This window comes from Hemiscyllium ocellatum, chromosome 10 (assembly GCF_020745735.1).
Source record: "Hemiscyllium ocellatum isolate sHemOce1 chromosome 10, sHemOce1.pat.X.cur, whole genome shotgun sequence".
Classification (NCBI taxonomy): domain Eukaryota; kingdom Metazoa; phylum Chordata; class Chondrichthyes; order Orectolobiformes; family Hemiscylliidae; genus Hemiscyllium; species Hemiscyllium ocellatum.
The window spans coordinates 87,294,401-87,311,720 of NC_083410.1; the positions used below are offsets into that span (position 1 = coordinate 87,294,401).

At 38.2% G+C, this 17,320-nt stretch overlaps 1 protein-coding gene across 1 annotated transcript in view; it reads left to right on the forward strand.

The window, feature by feature from the left end:
• The window catches only part of LOC132819841 (heterogeneous nuclear ribonucleoprotein L-like), a 42,468-nt gene extending 26,244 nt beyond the window's left edge, over positions 1-16,224 (forward strand). Inside the window, exons 7-13 of the mRNA XM_060831709.1 lie at positions 2,407-2,466; positions 5,506-5,705; positions 6,234-6,355; positions 6,458-6,659; positions 9,654-9,711; positions 14,412-14,507; positions 15,607-16,224. Of these exons, the coding sequence (XP_060687692.1) occupies positions 2,407-2,466; positions 5,506-5,705; positions 6,234-6,355; positions 6,458-6,659; positions 9,654-9,711; positions 14,412-14,507; positions 15,607-15,662 (794 nt within the window). The 3' untranslated portion in view covers positions 15,663-16,224. The remainder of the gene's footprint in view (positions 1-2,406; positions 2,467-5,505; positions 5,706-6,233; positions 6,356-6,457; positions 6,660-9,653; positions 9,712-14,411; positions 14,508-15,606) is intronic.
• Positions 16,225-17,320: the final 1,096 nt, after the last annotated feature.

The window sequence follows — 17,320 nt, forward strand, 5'->3', positions numbered from 1 at the left end:
AGAGGATATGTTTGCAAAGTTTCATCGTAAGACTGAAATGAAATTCTATTTGAATGCATTTAATGCTGTGAAATAAATTATTTAAGGAAAAAGCTGCTCTTGTAAGTTTCTGTTGAAGAGAAGAAGTCCACTTAATGACTGTTTGTTTGCTTTTTAATTCTTGTGGAGACGTCTGAGTTTCAGTTCAAGATTGAAGTAATTTGAGCTTTTTGACAAATCCAGGAACCACTGTATGCTTGCTAGATGGAGGGCTATAAGAATTACCAGGGAATTTTTTTGTTTATAATAGCCATGTGCTATTAATGGTAAAATTTCTGTAGTGCATTCAGTGAGATAATGATCACTTGGAATTGTCATTTTTAAATTGGCACATTCCCAATGTGCCCTTTTGTTACTAATACATGTTTTTAAGACCTAAAACATCAGCGGTGTAAGATGTTTCGAAAGCTTGTTTTCACTTGCTTTACAACTAAATGAAGTCCTTGTCTTCCTGTGACTTTGTAGATATCACTCTTGACTAAGTGAGGCGACCATTGATGTGTCAAGTCCTACTGCAGAAACTTGAGTCCATTATGCAGGTTGACATTTTCACTGCAGTAGAAACAGAATGCTGCACTGTCGGGTGTGCTGTTTTTGAGATATAAGAGATGTTTAATTGAGATCCCGCGTGTTCTGTCCAGAAAATGTATAAGCACTTATTTCATTAGTAGTTTATTAAGTGCAGGGAAGTTTTCATGACTTCATCCAACCCTGAGAAACAGGTTATTTTGCCACTTCCATAAGACAATTTGGGATTTTGCTGTCTTGTTTTCTGTATAAGTCACTATGCTTCAAAAAGTAGATCATTGGCTACAATGCACTTTCAGCCATCCCAAGTTTATTTAGCAATGTTATATAAATGTCATCTTCATAAAGCTTCACAAGATGTTTACAAACTGGAAATGCTTTACTTTAAAAATAATTAAACCTTAATTCAATTAAGTCCAATTTGAACATCTGGCTAATACTACATTTAGAAGTTAATGAAGAAATAGCAAATTTTATTTAAGCCAGGAATTGTGCAGTTCTTTAAGATTCAGTAGAGTCTGCTGATGAAATTGAACTAACTCAAAATATGAGTTTATTTTCTAATTGTTAAACATGACATGTTTCAGTGTCCTTGGGGTTAGGCTATAAAATAGGGAGGAGGAGAAGAAACTGATGAGGGCAGTTACTGTATCAACTGCCAATGCGAGAAGGATATTTAGATTGTGGTACTGAAAAGTAAATTGGTGCATGCCCATAAAGCCCCTCATACTGTTATGCTTTCTCCTCTGTTTACAATTGTGTTCTACTGGCTTCCATATTTGAATGTCAAAGCAGAGATATGTGGGATTCCCCTTAAAATGGAAAGCAAAAATAACTGCTAGCGCAAGAAAGATATCTTCATTCTCATCATAAGCTGGCCCTTTTTTTTGTCATTATGGCAATGTGTTTATAATTGTCTTGATCAAATTCATTGTAGTTTTGTATCAATAATTGATTTTGAGAATACAAGTGGTTACTGTAATTCTTGATGGACCTTTTCAGTGCTCTGTTTTCAACCTAACCTCTGGCCATAAAATGCATTGGAAATGACAATCTGCCAAAATTGCTGAGTATTTGTAAGCATGACACTTACGGTTAATTCCAAAAAGCAGAGTTTATTTAGGTCTTAAAAGTTGTAGAAATGTCAGAAATGCCTGTTTCGGTTTATTCTTACTCCATCTTTGCACAACATTCGATTGTTTCTGGATTTGTGATCAAGCTTTGTTGGTTGACCATATCCATACATTAAAATAAATGGCTTTAGCTTCAAAGCCAAAATACTTGTTCAATATTCTGTTCTGTTATTACTCATCTAACTCGGCAAAGAAACCACTCCTAACATGTCTGCTGACTGAGGCAAATTTCTATATAGAATGAGCTATTTGTAATACGTTAAAGCCATTGGATTTGCCCAACCAACTATTCTGATTTTTATTTTACCACATGTAAAGATTTTTTTTAAAATTATGTATGTTTACCTTTTAAAACCCTGTATTTACTGATTATAAAACTGTAATGCAGGGGCGAAGCATCTCGCTTTTGCTGAATCCTCCTGCAAGTTATTAAGAAGGCCGTTTTGAAACTGCTGTATCTTGCTGTTTGAAGCTTATGGTACAAAAGAACAGGTACTGTTTTTTCAAAATTGTATTTTTATCAATTGTAAAATGCATTGTGCAAGTGTTTTTGACTTTCTGTATAATGTCTTCATGAAAAGTGTAATTTTTGTTTTTAAATAAATACTGTACAGGGGAACCTAAGTACTGAATCTCAGTACTGTACTTGCATGATTATGCAAGCATTTGCAAATCACTTAATTTCTGTTCCTTTCTTTAATTCCAGATGAAAGAAGGCGACAAGGACAGCCAGCCCTTCTAGGAGATCACCCTTCAACATATGGGGGTAATCAGCAGTTCTAATAAAATATTTAAGGACTCTTCTCTTTATATTCACTAACCCTAATATTGTAACCATAGACTGATTTTCACTTCGTCTTATTGAGAAAAAGGCTTGCTTTCATGGTCATCTGTTAAGCAGAGCGAAAATTCTTTCTTTTGAGCCTTTGTTTGAAAGCAGAGGAGAATATTTTGCATTTTTTAAATTTCCCGTTGCTATTGCAGAAACTCTCTTATTACTGAACCGGAGTCTGCCTTGTAGTATTGCCTGTAGGTTCCACAGGAAGAGGAACTTGCATAATTTGGGAACACAATGTGACCAGTTGAACAATTGTTCTAGTGCCATCTTTTCAAAAGAACTATCCAAATTATCCCATTCTCTTGCTCTTTATCCAAATCTCTACAAAGTTTCCCCATCCAAATGCTTATTCAGTTGTTTTTTTCTTGAACGTTACCAAATTTGCTTCAACTGCCTCCTCAGGAAGTAAATTGTACATTTGTTATTATTTACTGACAAGATAGTGCTTTCTTATCTCTGACTCTTTATTATCTTAAATTTCTGCCCACTTTTTACGAATCCTGCAATGGAAACAGTTTCTCCTCATCTTCCCTTTTAATATCTGTTTTAAACAGAGCAACTCAGTTTTCTGTAGTCACTCAAAATAACTGAAGTGTTTTGTACATAGGCTTGAAACCACACTGTTTTTTGGAAGAGTGTCTGGAATTGACAAACCACTCCAACTAGATTAGAATTATTATTTCATGTAAAGGTTTCCTTATTTTTATGCAGACTCCATAAGACTAACAATCTTCAATACCTTTTAAGCAGCTGTCTCAACTTAGACCAAGACACAGGAGCAGATATTAGGCCATTCAGCCCATCGAATCTGCTCCACTATTCAATCATGTGTGATAAGTTTCTCACTCTGTTCTTCTGCTTACTCCCATAACCCTTGCTTCCCTTGATACTCCAGAACCTATCTATCTCAGTCTTTAATGCATTCAATGACCTGGTCTCCACAGCCTTCTGTGACAATGAATTCCATAGTTTCACCACTCTGTGGCTGAAGAAGTTTCTCATCTCCATTCTAAAATATCTTTCCTTTACTCTACTCTAAGGCTGTACCTATTGGTCCTAGTCTCTCCTACCAATGGAAGGATCTTCCCAACATCTACTCTGTCCAGGCCATTCAGTATTCTGTATGTTTCAATTAGAGCTTCCCCATATCCTTCTAAACTCCATTGAGCATGGGCCCAGAGTCCTCAAACGTTCCTCATATGTCAAACTTTTCATTCCTGGGACCATTCTCATGAACCTCCTGAATACGCTCCAAGGTCAGTACATCCTTCTTGAGATATGGGGCCCAAAACTCTGCATAATATTCCAAACGTGATCTGACCAGAGCATTATAGAGCCTCAGAAGTACATCCCTGCTTTTGTGTTCAAGTCCTATTAAAATAAATGCCAAAGTTTACTTTGAGAGAATCCAAACTCGGACTCCTAAGTCTCTTTGCACTTCAGTCTCCTGAATTTTCTCCCCATTTAGAAAACAGTCCATGCCTCTTTCTACCAAAGTGAATGAGCTCACTCTTGCCCATATTTGTACTCCATCTACCACTTCTTTGCCCGCTCTCCTAATCTGTTCAAATCCTTCTGCACCCTCTCTGCCTCCTCAATGTTACCTGTCCCTCTACTTTTCTTTGTACCATCTGCTAACTTAGCTAGAATGTCCTCAGTTCATTCATCTAGATCCTTAACGCATAAAGTGAAAATTTGTGGTCCCAACACTGAGCCTTGCAGAACACCACTTGTCACCGGCTGCCACCCTGAGAAAGACCCTTTGTCCCCACTCTCTGCTTTCTGCCAGGCAACCAAGCTTGAATCCATGCTAACACCTTGTCTCTGACACGATGGGCCCTTATCTTAACTCTGTAGCTTCCTGTGTGGCACCTCGTCAAAGGTCATCTTGAAATCCAGGTAAATAACATCCATTGGCTCTCCCTGGTCTAACCTGCTTGTTACTTGCTCAAAGAATTCTAGTAGATTTGTCATGCGTGACTTCCCCTTTATGAAATCGTGCTGACCCTGCCCTATTTTATCATAACTTACAACTGTCTTGTACCTGCACCCTGTGTCTGTATCTTACCAGTTTGTGTTTCTCATTCCCCTCTCTTTTCAACTACTCCTCATTCTAATGCAGTTTGTTTCTGCCAACCCTCTGTGGAACATGCATTTATGTTTGGCGTCCCTTGGCCTAGTTCTTTTGGCTTTGCTTCATAATTAAATTGAGCACAGCCACAGCAGATATAAATTTGGTGTTTTAGTTCACATGTTTATCAAGAAGCTTTTCCATCTGTCAAAAAGCTTTCATTTTATAATTGTCATCTAGAATAGACCTTTGAGTTGTAACAGTTTTCCTATTTTCACTTCCACTGCTTCTCAGCTCTTCAAGAAGAAATACCACCCCAACATCACAGATTGACTTTTGTAATTTTTGTCAAAAAAACTTTTTGAATCATCAAAATAATAAATTAAATATCATGATGAAAGCCAATGAGGGCACATGGGTGTGTTGCTGTAGGATCATATGCAATGTTTTTGAAGGGGAGGAGACCAATGTGATAGAGAGAGAAAAACATATTCACTGATAGGTAAAGATTATAGTCAAAAGGAAGGAGATGAAAAGGCAGAAAGTCATTAAGCTGGCTGTTACACTTAAATATTTGCTTACTCTAATTGTGGTTACATGTACAGATTTGGAAGGAAATACATCTTGATGACAATAGAACATTTCTTCATGTCAAGGCCATGGGATAGAACTAGTTGGAAAAGGTGGAAATGAACAGTTTGTTTTTGAAGTTTGGTGTATTCAGAAATTAAAAATAACAACCAACGGTATTAACATTTCACCAATTTTTTTTTTTGAATGAAGCTTGTCCTTAAATGAAAGATGCTTTTCAGGAAAGTATTTATTTATTTCTAGTATTATATCTGTGCATAATTACAAATTTGACATAAAAGATAATTTTAACAATCTTTGAACAGGATATCAAACAAGCCCATTGGCATTAGCACATAGAATGGATCCACGCTCTTCCAGTAGTAGACCCATGCATCTCTACTCTGCTCCTGACTTTGAATTTGTGCCTCAGGGCAAGGTTATAATGGTTTATGGACTTAATCCACATAAAATGAATTGTGAAAAAATCTTCAATCTTCTGTGCCTCTATGGCAATATTGAAAAGGTAAGACTAAAGTTGTTTCTGTTTTGGTCTTGATTTGTAATGCTTACTTGCCTTTATTGTTGAATTTTCAGCTTGTCTGAATTGAATTTTTTACAATAGCTCTAAATTCCAGAATCAAAATGTACAGACTTGATGCCATACTTTAGAAACAATCTGGGATTGACATACCAATCAAACTGCAGCAGAACTATAATTTCACGTAAAGATTTCTTTATTTTTATACCCTAACTTCATGAAGCTAAAAATCTGTATGGGCCTGATTTGTCAGTAATTGATTTGAGATGCTAAATTATAAAAACTGTTTTCCACCTGAACCTGCAAGAACCTCTTTTAAACAAGGCTTTATTCCTTCTATGGACTGAAGAATATTGGTGCCAAACCATCCAAGCTGGGGTGAAAATCACAGCCAAATAGAAAATTTAATTTGTAATATTTAAAAAATAATTTTTTTAGTAAGATACTGTGCTACAGAATGTGGCTGCCTTTTAACGAAATTTCCAGTCTTTATAAATGATCTGTTGGTCCTAGGTCAAGTTCATGAAGAGTATGCCTGATGCTGCTATGGTCGAAATGGGAGATGAATTTTCTGTGGAGCGAGCAATCACCCATCTAAATGGTGTGGAGATGTTTGGAAAGAAACTTAACTTGTGGTAGGCAGTTTTCTTTGTTAAAAAATGCTTTCACATTTGTAGAGAATTCTCAGTTCAGTTTTTGTGATGTGGGCAGTTCCTGTAACTACTGTGCTGCTTCAGTGTCTCTAAACAGGCATCAATTGTGCCAAGCCAATCATATGAGTTGGTAGATGGTACTGATAGTTACAAGGAGTTCACCAATTCGAGGAATAACCGCTTCACTAATCCTGGGCAGGCAGCCAAAAATAGGATCCAGCCTCCTTCCAATGTACTTCACTTCTTCAATGCTCCACCTTGTGTTACAGAAGAAATCTTTCAAGAGGTAAGATGCCTAATGCAAGTGAAATAGTAAGACTTCCGTTATTCCCATATCAGAAGTTAAGACTGGAGAATTGAATTATATAGCAGAGAAACCGGCCCTTTGCCCCACCATATATATATATACCAACTAACAAACATCAAACTAAACCACTCTCATTTAGGTGCACTTAGTCCATAGCCTCCTATGCCCCTGCATTTTAAGTACTCATCCAGATGTTTAATAAATGTTGTGAGACTACTTACCTCCACCACCCTTTTAGGCAGCATGTTCCATATGTCTGCCACCCTCTGGGTGACTTTTGTTTTTCTCTTAGATGTCAACTCACTACTGCTCATCTTAAACATGCCCTCCAGTCATACAAAGTTGTAGCAATTTCCTTGCCCCAGCTAATGAAAGCAATCCTTTCATATGCTGCCTTCACCACCCTATCTACCTGTACTGACACCTTCAGGAATCTATGGACTTGTACAGCAAGTTCTTTTGTTCCTCATTCCTCCCTAGGGGTCTGCTATTCATTTGTATATGTTGCTCCCTTATTATGCATCATCTCGCACTATTAGGATTAAATTCCATCTGCCATTGCTCTGCCCAAGTTACCAGCTGATCAATATCAGACTAACCTGGGACTATCCTCCATATCAACAGTGTCATCTGCAGACTTGCTAATTAAACCTTCTACATGAACTTTCAAGCTGTTAATGTGCATAACAGCAAGGGCCGTAGCACCGATCCCCATAGTACACTGCTGCCCTCTACCATCAATCTTTTCCTCTATTTGTAAGGCAGTTTTGGATTCAGTTTGCCAATGCCTTAGATCCCATGGGTTACTGACTTTTGACCAGTCTTCCTTGCCAAACCCTGTAAATACCTTTCTGGCGTCAATGTAAACCACGTCCATTGTACCACCTTCACCATTTCAAAATTAAATGAAGAAATAAATTTATTAGTCAGACAGAATCTCCTTCTAACAAATCAGTGTTGACTATCTTTGATCAATTCCTGCCTTTATCTAGTATTGATTTAATCCTGTCCTTCAAAACTTCTTCCAATAAATTCTCAACTGCTGATATCCTTGTCCTTTCCTTGCTGTCCTCTTTGAACCAAGGAACCACATTTATCTATCTTCCAGTCATCTGGCATGTCACCTGTTGCCAGGGCAGTGTTACACACCTCTGCCAGGGCCCCAGCAATTTCCCCTCTTGCTTCCCTATCAGCCTGGGATACATACCATCTGGTTCTGGGGATTTATGCATCTGTATGCCCAATAAAATGTCTAATGCATCATCCTTATTAATCGTAACGTGTTTGAGAACTTCATCCCAGCTGATATCCCTGGCTACTAGATGTTTCAGTGAATATGAATGAAAAACATTCATTTAAGACTTCACCCATGTGAGCTGGCTCTATGCACAGGTTGCTACTTTAGTCTCCTACAGTTCTCAGTCTTTCCATGGTAATCCTCTTACTCTTAAAATACTTTAAGAAAAGCCTTGAGGTTTTCCTTGATCCCATCTGCCAAAGGTATTTTGTGGCCCCTCTTTGCCCTTCTACTTTCCTTTTTAAACAACATCCTACACCCTACGTTTGAAGGGCCTCCCCTGTTTTACTGTGCTGTACCTGGCATATCTTCTTTCTCTAATATCCCTTGACAACCAGGATCCCTTGAATTTACTTCCCTTGTCCTTTGCTCTTAGAGGAATATGCTGGCCCTGAATTCTCCTACTTTAAAAGACTTCTACTTTCCAAAAATAGACTTATCTGCAAGTAATTGCTCCTCGTCTGTTTGCTAAATCTTGTCTAATGATGTTAAAATCAGCCTTCTCTAATGTATACACTTAACTTCTGCATTATCTTTATCCCCTTCAGTAATGACAAGAATTCAGTCACTATCCCTAAAATACTTGCCCACTGGCACTTAAACCATTTGACTGGTTTCACTGTTTGGGATTCTGTCCAGCACTGCCCTCTCCTTAGCAGGCACTGGCACAATGCTCTCCTGGATGCATTTTAAAAAAACTTCCACCCCATCTAGTTCTTTCACTAAGGTAATCCCAGTAAATGTTGGTAAAATTGAGATGCCCTGCAACAATAGAGTCGTAGAAATGTACAGCATGGAAACAGACCCTTCGGTCCAACCCATCCATGCCGATCAGATATCTCAACCCAATCTAGTCCCTCCTGCCAGCTCCCGGCCTATATCCCTCCAAACCCTTCCTATTCACATACCCATCCAAATGCCTCTTGTAATCCTGTTTCTCTCAAATTTTCTGTGATTTGCCTACATGTTTGCTTCCCAACCTTGCTCTGACAGTTGGGAGGCCTGTAGTATAATCCCAGCATGGTTAATGTACCTTTTTATATTTGTAAGCTCTACCCATGTGCCTCATGAAGACGCTGCTATGACATCCGTCCACATATTGCAGTGATGGTTTCCTATGAATACAAGAATGCCCTGCTGTGTCCTCCTTGCTGTCCCTGTTGTTATTTCCCCCACCCCACAACAATAAAATGGTGTCTGAAATTTCTATACCTTAGTACTTGCTACAAGTCCCACACTTCCTTCATGTCTCTCTGTTTGCAACAATATCATATTCCCATATAGTGATCATGTCTCTTCCTGATGATTCTTGGTTCTGTATAAACTGTCCAGTTTTGGATTGCCAATCAGTTCTCCTCCAGTATGGCAATTGTACGACATGACATGGAGTTTCCTCGCTGTCTTATCTGTAGAGACTGTGCATCATACCAATGCTGTTATATCTGTGGCAATGTGGACAGATTCAAATAGGTTACACCCTCATGTGAGTTTCCTTATAAGTAGTTTGGTTTAGTGACTACTGAGCAATCTTGGTCACTCGTGTAAAATTCATAATTTTGCATCCATTAGGAATGCTTCGCAATTAATTGTAATGCACTGAGATGATTGCCTCACTGTTATAAAATCATTCATGCTCTCGTTAGCATTTAATGTAAACTGTTCTGTGTCGCACCTAGGTTTGTGAAGATTGTGAACTGAAACCTTTTAGAACTTTCAAGACATTTACTGGGAAATGTAAGTGAACAATTGAAAACTCAAGTCATAATTGTGTAATTCTATATTTTTAATCTCTACTTTTTTATGGAAACTTAATTTATTTGTGATTAATATTTTTAAATGCTTTGAGATTTGATCATGCTTTGAACATTGTGAAACCTTTTCAAAACAGATGTGATTTATGCAATTTCCATTTCGAATAATTGAAATCTAGCTTCAGCTGTTCATTACCTTCAATCTGAGCGTTACACCATTGCTTCCCAAAACTTTTCTCATTCCCCCATTTTGCTGCTTGAAAATTGTAATGATTCCAGACTTGTGACACTGAATGGGGAGGGGTAAGAGACCTGTGTTAGCGGGGATGGGTAGAGTATGTATCAGAAGGTTCAAAGTTTGGGAGAAGATTTGTAGCTCGGGTGCTCATTGTTGTGGTTCTGTTCGCCGAGCTGGGAGTTTGTGTTGCAAATGCTTCATCCCCTTTCTAGGTGACATCCTCAGTACTTGGGAGCCTCCTGTGAAGCACTTCTGTGATGTTTCCTTCGGCATTTATAGTGGCTTGTCTCTGCTGCTTCCAGTTGTCACTTCTTGCTGTCCGCTGCAGAGGCCGGTATATTGGGTCCAGGTCGATGTGTTTGTTGATAGAATCTGTGGATAAGTACCATGCCTCTAGGAATTCCCTGGCTATTCTCTATCAGAAGGTATGAGAAATCTGTGACAGTGGAGATAGGGAGGTAAGGAGAGGGCTAGTTGTGGGAGAGTGGACAACTGTTTAACTGACAACTTCTTAAAGTAAAATGTGCCTACCTTTCCAACGATTTTTTTCTAGATCAGTTTCAGGCCAGACCCACTGTTAGAAATGCAAGATTTAAAGGAGATCCACAGCTGTTAGCACTCAGTTGGAGCTCCATGGCAGCTGCTGGAGTTCACAGCCTTTAGTTTGGGAAGCCTGAATCATAAAAATCACACCTTCACTTTGATTAAGTGTCATAACTTAGAATAATATAACATTTGAATCTGTGCCAGCTTTATTTTCAAGAGTAATCTGATTAGTCTCACTTTCCCATAGTTCCTGCAATTATTTCTTGCAATACTTCCTTGCTACCCTATGTCTGTATGAGAGAGCTGAAATATATGCATGCCAGGAGGCACACAGAGGCATGTCCTCCACACCCAAACTTTTATTATTTGCCATTGCATAATTTGTGCCTGGCATTTTAAAGTTAAAATTACCATAACTAGCAATTTTTCATTTATTTACTGCTGTGGACCTAATCGCCTTGAAGGTGGTGAGGAACCCCTTTCTCAAATAGCCGAAGTCCCTGGGATGTAGGTATACCCATAGTGCTGTTAGGGAAGATGTTTGAGTATTTTGACTTCAAAATAGTAAAGAAATGGAGATTTAGTTGTAAGTCAGGAATGTGTTATTTGAAGAACTTGCAGCTGCTGTGTGCATGTGTATCTATTGTCCTTGTTTTCTAGATATGGAGATATATAATGTGATGTTTGTAGCCATAGTGAGTTGCTGTAGCACATATTGATGCACTACTGCATCCGTGGCGAACAGAGTGAATTTGAGTGTTAGATGGATGGCTAATCAAGTGGGGTTCTTTGTTCTGGATGATTTCGAGCTTCTTGGGTGGTGTTGAAGATGCATTTGACCAGGCAAGTGAAGATTATTGCATCACGCTCCTGCCCTGTGTCTTTCAGATAGTTGTTAGGCTTTGGAAAGTCAGGAGTGTCTGATGTATTCTTGTGTGTGTATGTATGTATGTGTCTGTGTATGTATATGGCTGGTCCAGGTCAGTTCATGGTAAGTGGGATCCCTGGATGTTGTCACACGTCTACAGAAGGTGACCACATTCCCTCTTGTAGGAGATGGACAGTGTCTGGCACTTGTGTAAATGAATGTCACTACTTATCAGTCCAAGCTGGGTGATGTTCAGGCCTTGCTGCATGTAGACACTGGCTCCTTCAGTATCTGAGGAGTCAGGATTGGTGCTAAATATTGTGGAACATGCTCACCTCTGACCTTTGTGGTGAAGGGAAAGCCATTGATGAATTGGCTGAAGGTGATTCAGTCTGGGACACATAAGAAACTCTTGAGTGATGTCCTGGGACTGAGACTATTCGTGCCTGACAACCATGACCATCTTTTGTGCCAGCTATGACCTTATGCCCATTAACTGAAAATGTGTTGCTGGACAAGTGCAGGAGAAAGTGAGGACTGCAAATGCTGGAGATCAGAGCATCTGCAGTCCTCACTTTCTCCTTATGCCCATTAACTCCAGTTGTGCTAGGGCTCCTACGTGCTACACTTGGTCAAATGCTACCTTGATGTCAACAGCAGTCACCTGCACCTCCTGTTTTCACTTTAGCTCTTCTGTCTATGTTCAAACCAAGTCTGTAATGAGGTTGAGAGCTGAGTGGCCCTGATGTAGTACAAACTGAATGTCATTGAGCATGTTATTGCTGGGTAAGTGCTGCTTAACAGCCCTGTGGACAAATCTTTCTATCGTGTTACTGATAATCAAGGGTTGATTGAGGCAATAAATTTAACCTGCTCTTTTGCGCTGAAGACACACCTACGCAATTTTCCACATTGCCAGATTAATATTGGCATTACAATTGTACTGGAACAGCTTGGCAAAGAACTAGGTGCTTTTTTAAAATCAGAAACCTTTCAGTGCTGTTGCTGAAGTGTTGTCAGGGCCTATAGTCTTTGCAGTATTCAGTTCCTTGAGCCTTTTTTTTCTAATATGGAGGGAATCAAATTGGCAGAGATCCTGTGCTGGGGACCACAGGAAGAGATCCATCATATGTTCAGCACTTATGACTGTAGATGTTTGCAAGTGCTGGAGCTTTGACTTTTGCACTGATGGCTGTGTTTACTTATCATTGAGAATATTTCTGGAGTCTGCTGTTCCAGTTAGATTAATTGTCCTTCATTCATGACTGAATTTGGCAGGTCTGTAGAATTTTGATCTAATCTGTTCGTTTGGAATAGCTGCATATCACAATTTTGTTTGGCATGGAGGTAGTTCGGTGTTATATTGTCACTAGGTTGATACGTCACTTTAGTATCATATTGCTTTTGCTGCTGGTATTTTCTCACTCATTGAACTTGGATTGGTCTTTGGGTTTGACGGTTATGGTAGAATGTGGGTTATGCTGTGGCCATAAGATTACAGATTGTGGTTGAATAAAGATGTGCTGTTGATGGCCCTTGGTGTCCCATAGATGTCTATGTTTGAGGTGCTAGATGTTTTGAAATCTATCTCATTTAGCATTGGTAGTGACATTCAAAATTGGCAGATATCCTTTCTCTGAAGACAGGTCTTTATTTCAACAAGTGTGTGTGGTGGATACCCCTGCTGATACTGTCATGGGCAAATGTATCTGCAGCAGGTAAATTACTGATAACAGGATCAAGTAGATTTTTCACATTTTGGTTCCGTTGCCACGTGTGTAGATCCAATTTAGCATTTATGCCCTTCAGGACTCAACTAATTGGTCACTTTATGCACTATTGAGCAAGTCTTGGTAATGAACATTGGAATTTCCCACCCAGGATGCATTCATCCCAGGTGGACAAATGTGGTGATACTAGCTTTTATAATGACTGACTGGGCTTTTGCTAGTTTGATGACCATGGGCTTGTGTGAAGTTCCATTTAAGCTTGCAGTGTATTTTTGATCTTATGTAAGACCTCCAGGAGACAAACTGCCGATTATACTACCACTCCTTTCACTGCCAGCATAGTTTTTATCTTCGTCTGTCACTTATTCTAAAATTTTTGGCTGTCTGATTTCATCAAATGCACACCTTCCAACTATCTGTTTCTTTTTACCGCACTGTCCTCTTCAAGTCTGTTAAGAATCTTGTCATTGTTCATTTTCTGAGTGTCAACCCAAATTCAAGTCATTTATATACATTTAAGAGAACCTGTGGTCCTGACATCGATTACCATTTAATGACGTGTCTTACAAATGGATTACTGAACAAAAGGGGTAGAAGTGGACGTTTAGGAACATGTGTATCTAGCTGAAGAAAAGCGAGTTTTGAAGATGTACTACTAACTGTGGACTCTGAGAAAGGACTTTCAAAGTGTGTATGTTGGACGTAATGGAGGAACAATACAATCTTTAAAACTAGAAGAGTGGAAAGTTGCAATCTAAAGATGTAAGGCAGGGGTTTTAGATGTAGCAAAGCTTCATTGACTAGAATTAAAAAGCTGAAAAATTGGAGTAGTGGATAGTGAACTTAAAGCCTGCATCTCACAGTGCACTTGAAGTTCAGTCAGGGTTACTGTTTAGAAAGCCAGTCTTAACAAAGAAAAAGCATGAGTCAAAGTAGAGACAGGAAATTGTTGAAGTGGGCTTGGTGATTGTCTTTTTGTGTATGGGGTCTGGGACAACACTTTTTAAGTTCACGATTAGAATGTGAATGGGAGATTTGTGAAGTCAGCATGGGTGTCTCTTAAAGTTTGGGAATTCTGCTTTGTATTAAATATCTTCAGCCTTGTTTGTTAATCTGCGCATAGGGTAGCTTGACGACAGACATGAGGATAGGCTTGCATCCATTTCATGGCAACGCTTGAGTGTGAACAGTCACTTCTGAGACATCACACTGACATTCTTTCTAGTATTGTTTTAATTCAATGTATAGTAATCTGGTAGTCTACTTGTTAGATGACATTTGGCAATCTGTCTGTTTTCTAGCTGATAGGAGTTTATCTGGCCTTTTGGAATGGGAGACGAAAAGTGACGCCGTGGAAGCGCTGACTGTCCTGAATCACTACCAGATGAAAAACACAAGTAAGTGTTCTATAAGTGGGAGTGAAAGCTTAAGAGGTTCAATTTGTGTAATAGGTAAGGATTATCTGAACCTCCCAGAGCCTAAGCTAGAAATGGATATGAAAACTTGTCCAATTGTGTAAATTTAAATTTGTCAATCTGTTAGGTAATATGGGAAACTTGAGGGAAGTGCTGTACAGCTGTGACTGTGACTAGATTACTCACATTGACTTTAGTGAGAAATTTTATCCTGTTGTTGCTTTCAACAATAACTTCTTTGATTTGTTGCGTGCAAATCCTACAGAAAAAATGCAAGTCACTGCATCAATAGGAAAGGGCCAAAAAAGCTGAATCTTCATTTTACTGAGTTAATTGGGGTAAATTACCCTACATGATTTAACGCATTTTAGAATGGGAGAGTGTTCCATCAATAAGGAAGGCAGGAAGGCTGACTTTGAGCAATACTTGAAATACCCTGGATGACAACAAATAATATGTGTAATAATCAAATTCACTGCTACGTTATCACTAAGAATGTCTATCAGACAGAAATTATTTCACTTTAGACTTGAACAAAAGTTTTTTTATTGAACAGATCATACTTTGGGAATATTTGATTGCACATCCAGGCCAGTGTGTCTTACTGATTTATGGATTATAGCAGCTTTTTGAATTGATCGAATTGAATTTTATAGGGATTTCTGGTAGTGTAGTTATGAATGGCAGAACTTGGTTGACAATTTTGTCAAAGATGGTAATGATTCTCAAATTCAAACTTTTCTAATTAGATTAGATTACTAACTATGTGGAAACAGAACAGAATTTTTTTTTGATTGTGGTATGCCCACACATTTGGTGGAGTAGCTTTTGTGACAAAATTATTTAATTGTGCAATTTGCCAGCTGAAAAATTTATCTTGCATAACACTTATGGAACAAGTATTTTTCAATGAGTTGCAATGAGCAAATAGCAAATTAATTTTAGTTCCCAAGTTGTAATTAGTAGCGGGGTATTCTACACCTAATGACTTTTTTACTTTGGTAATGCTATTTAAAATATGTTTTAACTTCTGTTTCAGTTTTGTGACATTAAGCCAAGAATGTTTTTTTTTAATTTTTAGATGGCCCATATCCCTACACCTTGAAACTCTGCTTTTCCACCATGTCCCATGCATGAAGATCCAAGTAAAGTCTGAAGATTATAAATTAACACTTGTAGTAAATATAAATGGGCCATTTACAAATTGCGAGAGAGGAATCCTATCTTGCAACTACCTACTAAGTGGAAGACATTTTCTTTGTTTTGTTCAAATTGTAATTTTTTTCAGAATTGTATCAATGTAAAAGTAGACATTTAACTAAAGTGTTCCTTTTCCTAGGTAATTTTCTTTGCAGTCAGTGTATCAGTACTTGGAGCTTAATGTTTATGCAAGTGACCTTGTATGTTAGAACTATGCAAGTGGTGAAAAATATCTGCTTGTGGCATATTTACAAATTTAAAGGCACTTTTCCATAGTGAGATGAAACTAGGATTTTTATTCTTTGGGAAATGTAGTTTGCAAGTTTGTTTTGCTATTAACGAAAAACAGTTGTCATCTGGAAGGTTATGTATTCTACAAACAGAAGTGCCAACTGAGCTGATTTTGAACACTATACCCATACTTGGTATATGTATAGCTTGTTGCCACATGTTGATTCTTGCTGTGGTTCAGTAATTCATTAAACGATTATTACAACTACCCTGTGGTTTGTTTCTCTAGTAGCATTAATAAAGGTTGTAAAACTAAACTTAAAATTGGTGGTCAACTTGTTGCAACTAAGAAACCAGTTGTCGCTAACTGTACTCTCAATATTTGCTTGTTTTGTTTCTTTTCTTTCCTCCCCTCACCCCACACATCACAAATCCAGTTCTGTGTTTGAAGCATGTGTTACAGAATTTGATCTTGATGTTGCTGGGAAATCTAAATGCATCATTTGCTTATAAGATGTGGAGTTCTCTTTCCCTAAAGAAGATCAATTGATTTATTTAAACTAGCTTGTGTTATCCAAATCCTCAATTGGGAGCCTTTCCAGTGGGCATGACAGTGGGAATTGAAATGTACAGCTTAACCATACAGAGCAGTTGTCTTGCCACTACACCTCTGAATTATCTCCAAGCACTGAGACTCTAAACTGGCTTAGCTATCACATTTAGGAAACAGCTATGAGGAGTTTTCACAATTCTGATACTTTGTTGCAAGGGATGTCTTTTAACCACCTGGTTAAATATATTCTGAATGTTCTTGCTGGTGAAAATGTTATAATCATTCACTGATCTTGTTAAACAGTTGATGATTTAAATTATTTCGTGTCAACATTATTCTTTAATGATTTAGAGCAATGCTGCGCACTTTCTGAATCTGACAGAAGCTATAAAATGGCAACAGCAATTTATATAATCTGTTAAATATATTTTAAGTCCATGTGGCCAAGGTGCATTATAGAACCATACTTTTTGAGATGAGTGGAATACCTTTTATAATCTGTCAAACACAGTCTTGCTGATGCTAGGAATCTACATAAAATAAAGTTCTGACCTTACATCAGAACTGGCAAAAGTTGGATTGTAACAAGTTCCACATGTATTCACAGGCAGGGTAAGGAGGGAATGAAAAAGAACATCTGTGATAGGATGGAAGACAAGAGAGATCAAATGATGAAATAACTAGTGGAAATAAGCCACATGGTGTTGCAAGCCATTCAGTAAGTTTATGGCTGGTTTGCTACTGGCCTCCACTCCTTTTCTTGTTTATTTTCTGTACTCGTTCCCAGATATGTAATATTGTTTTGAATATC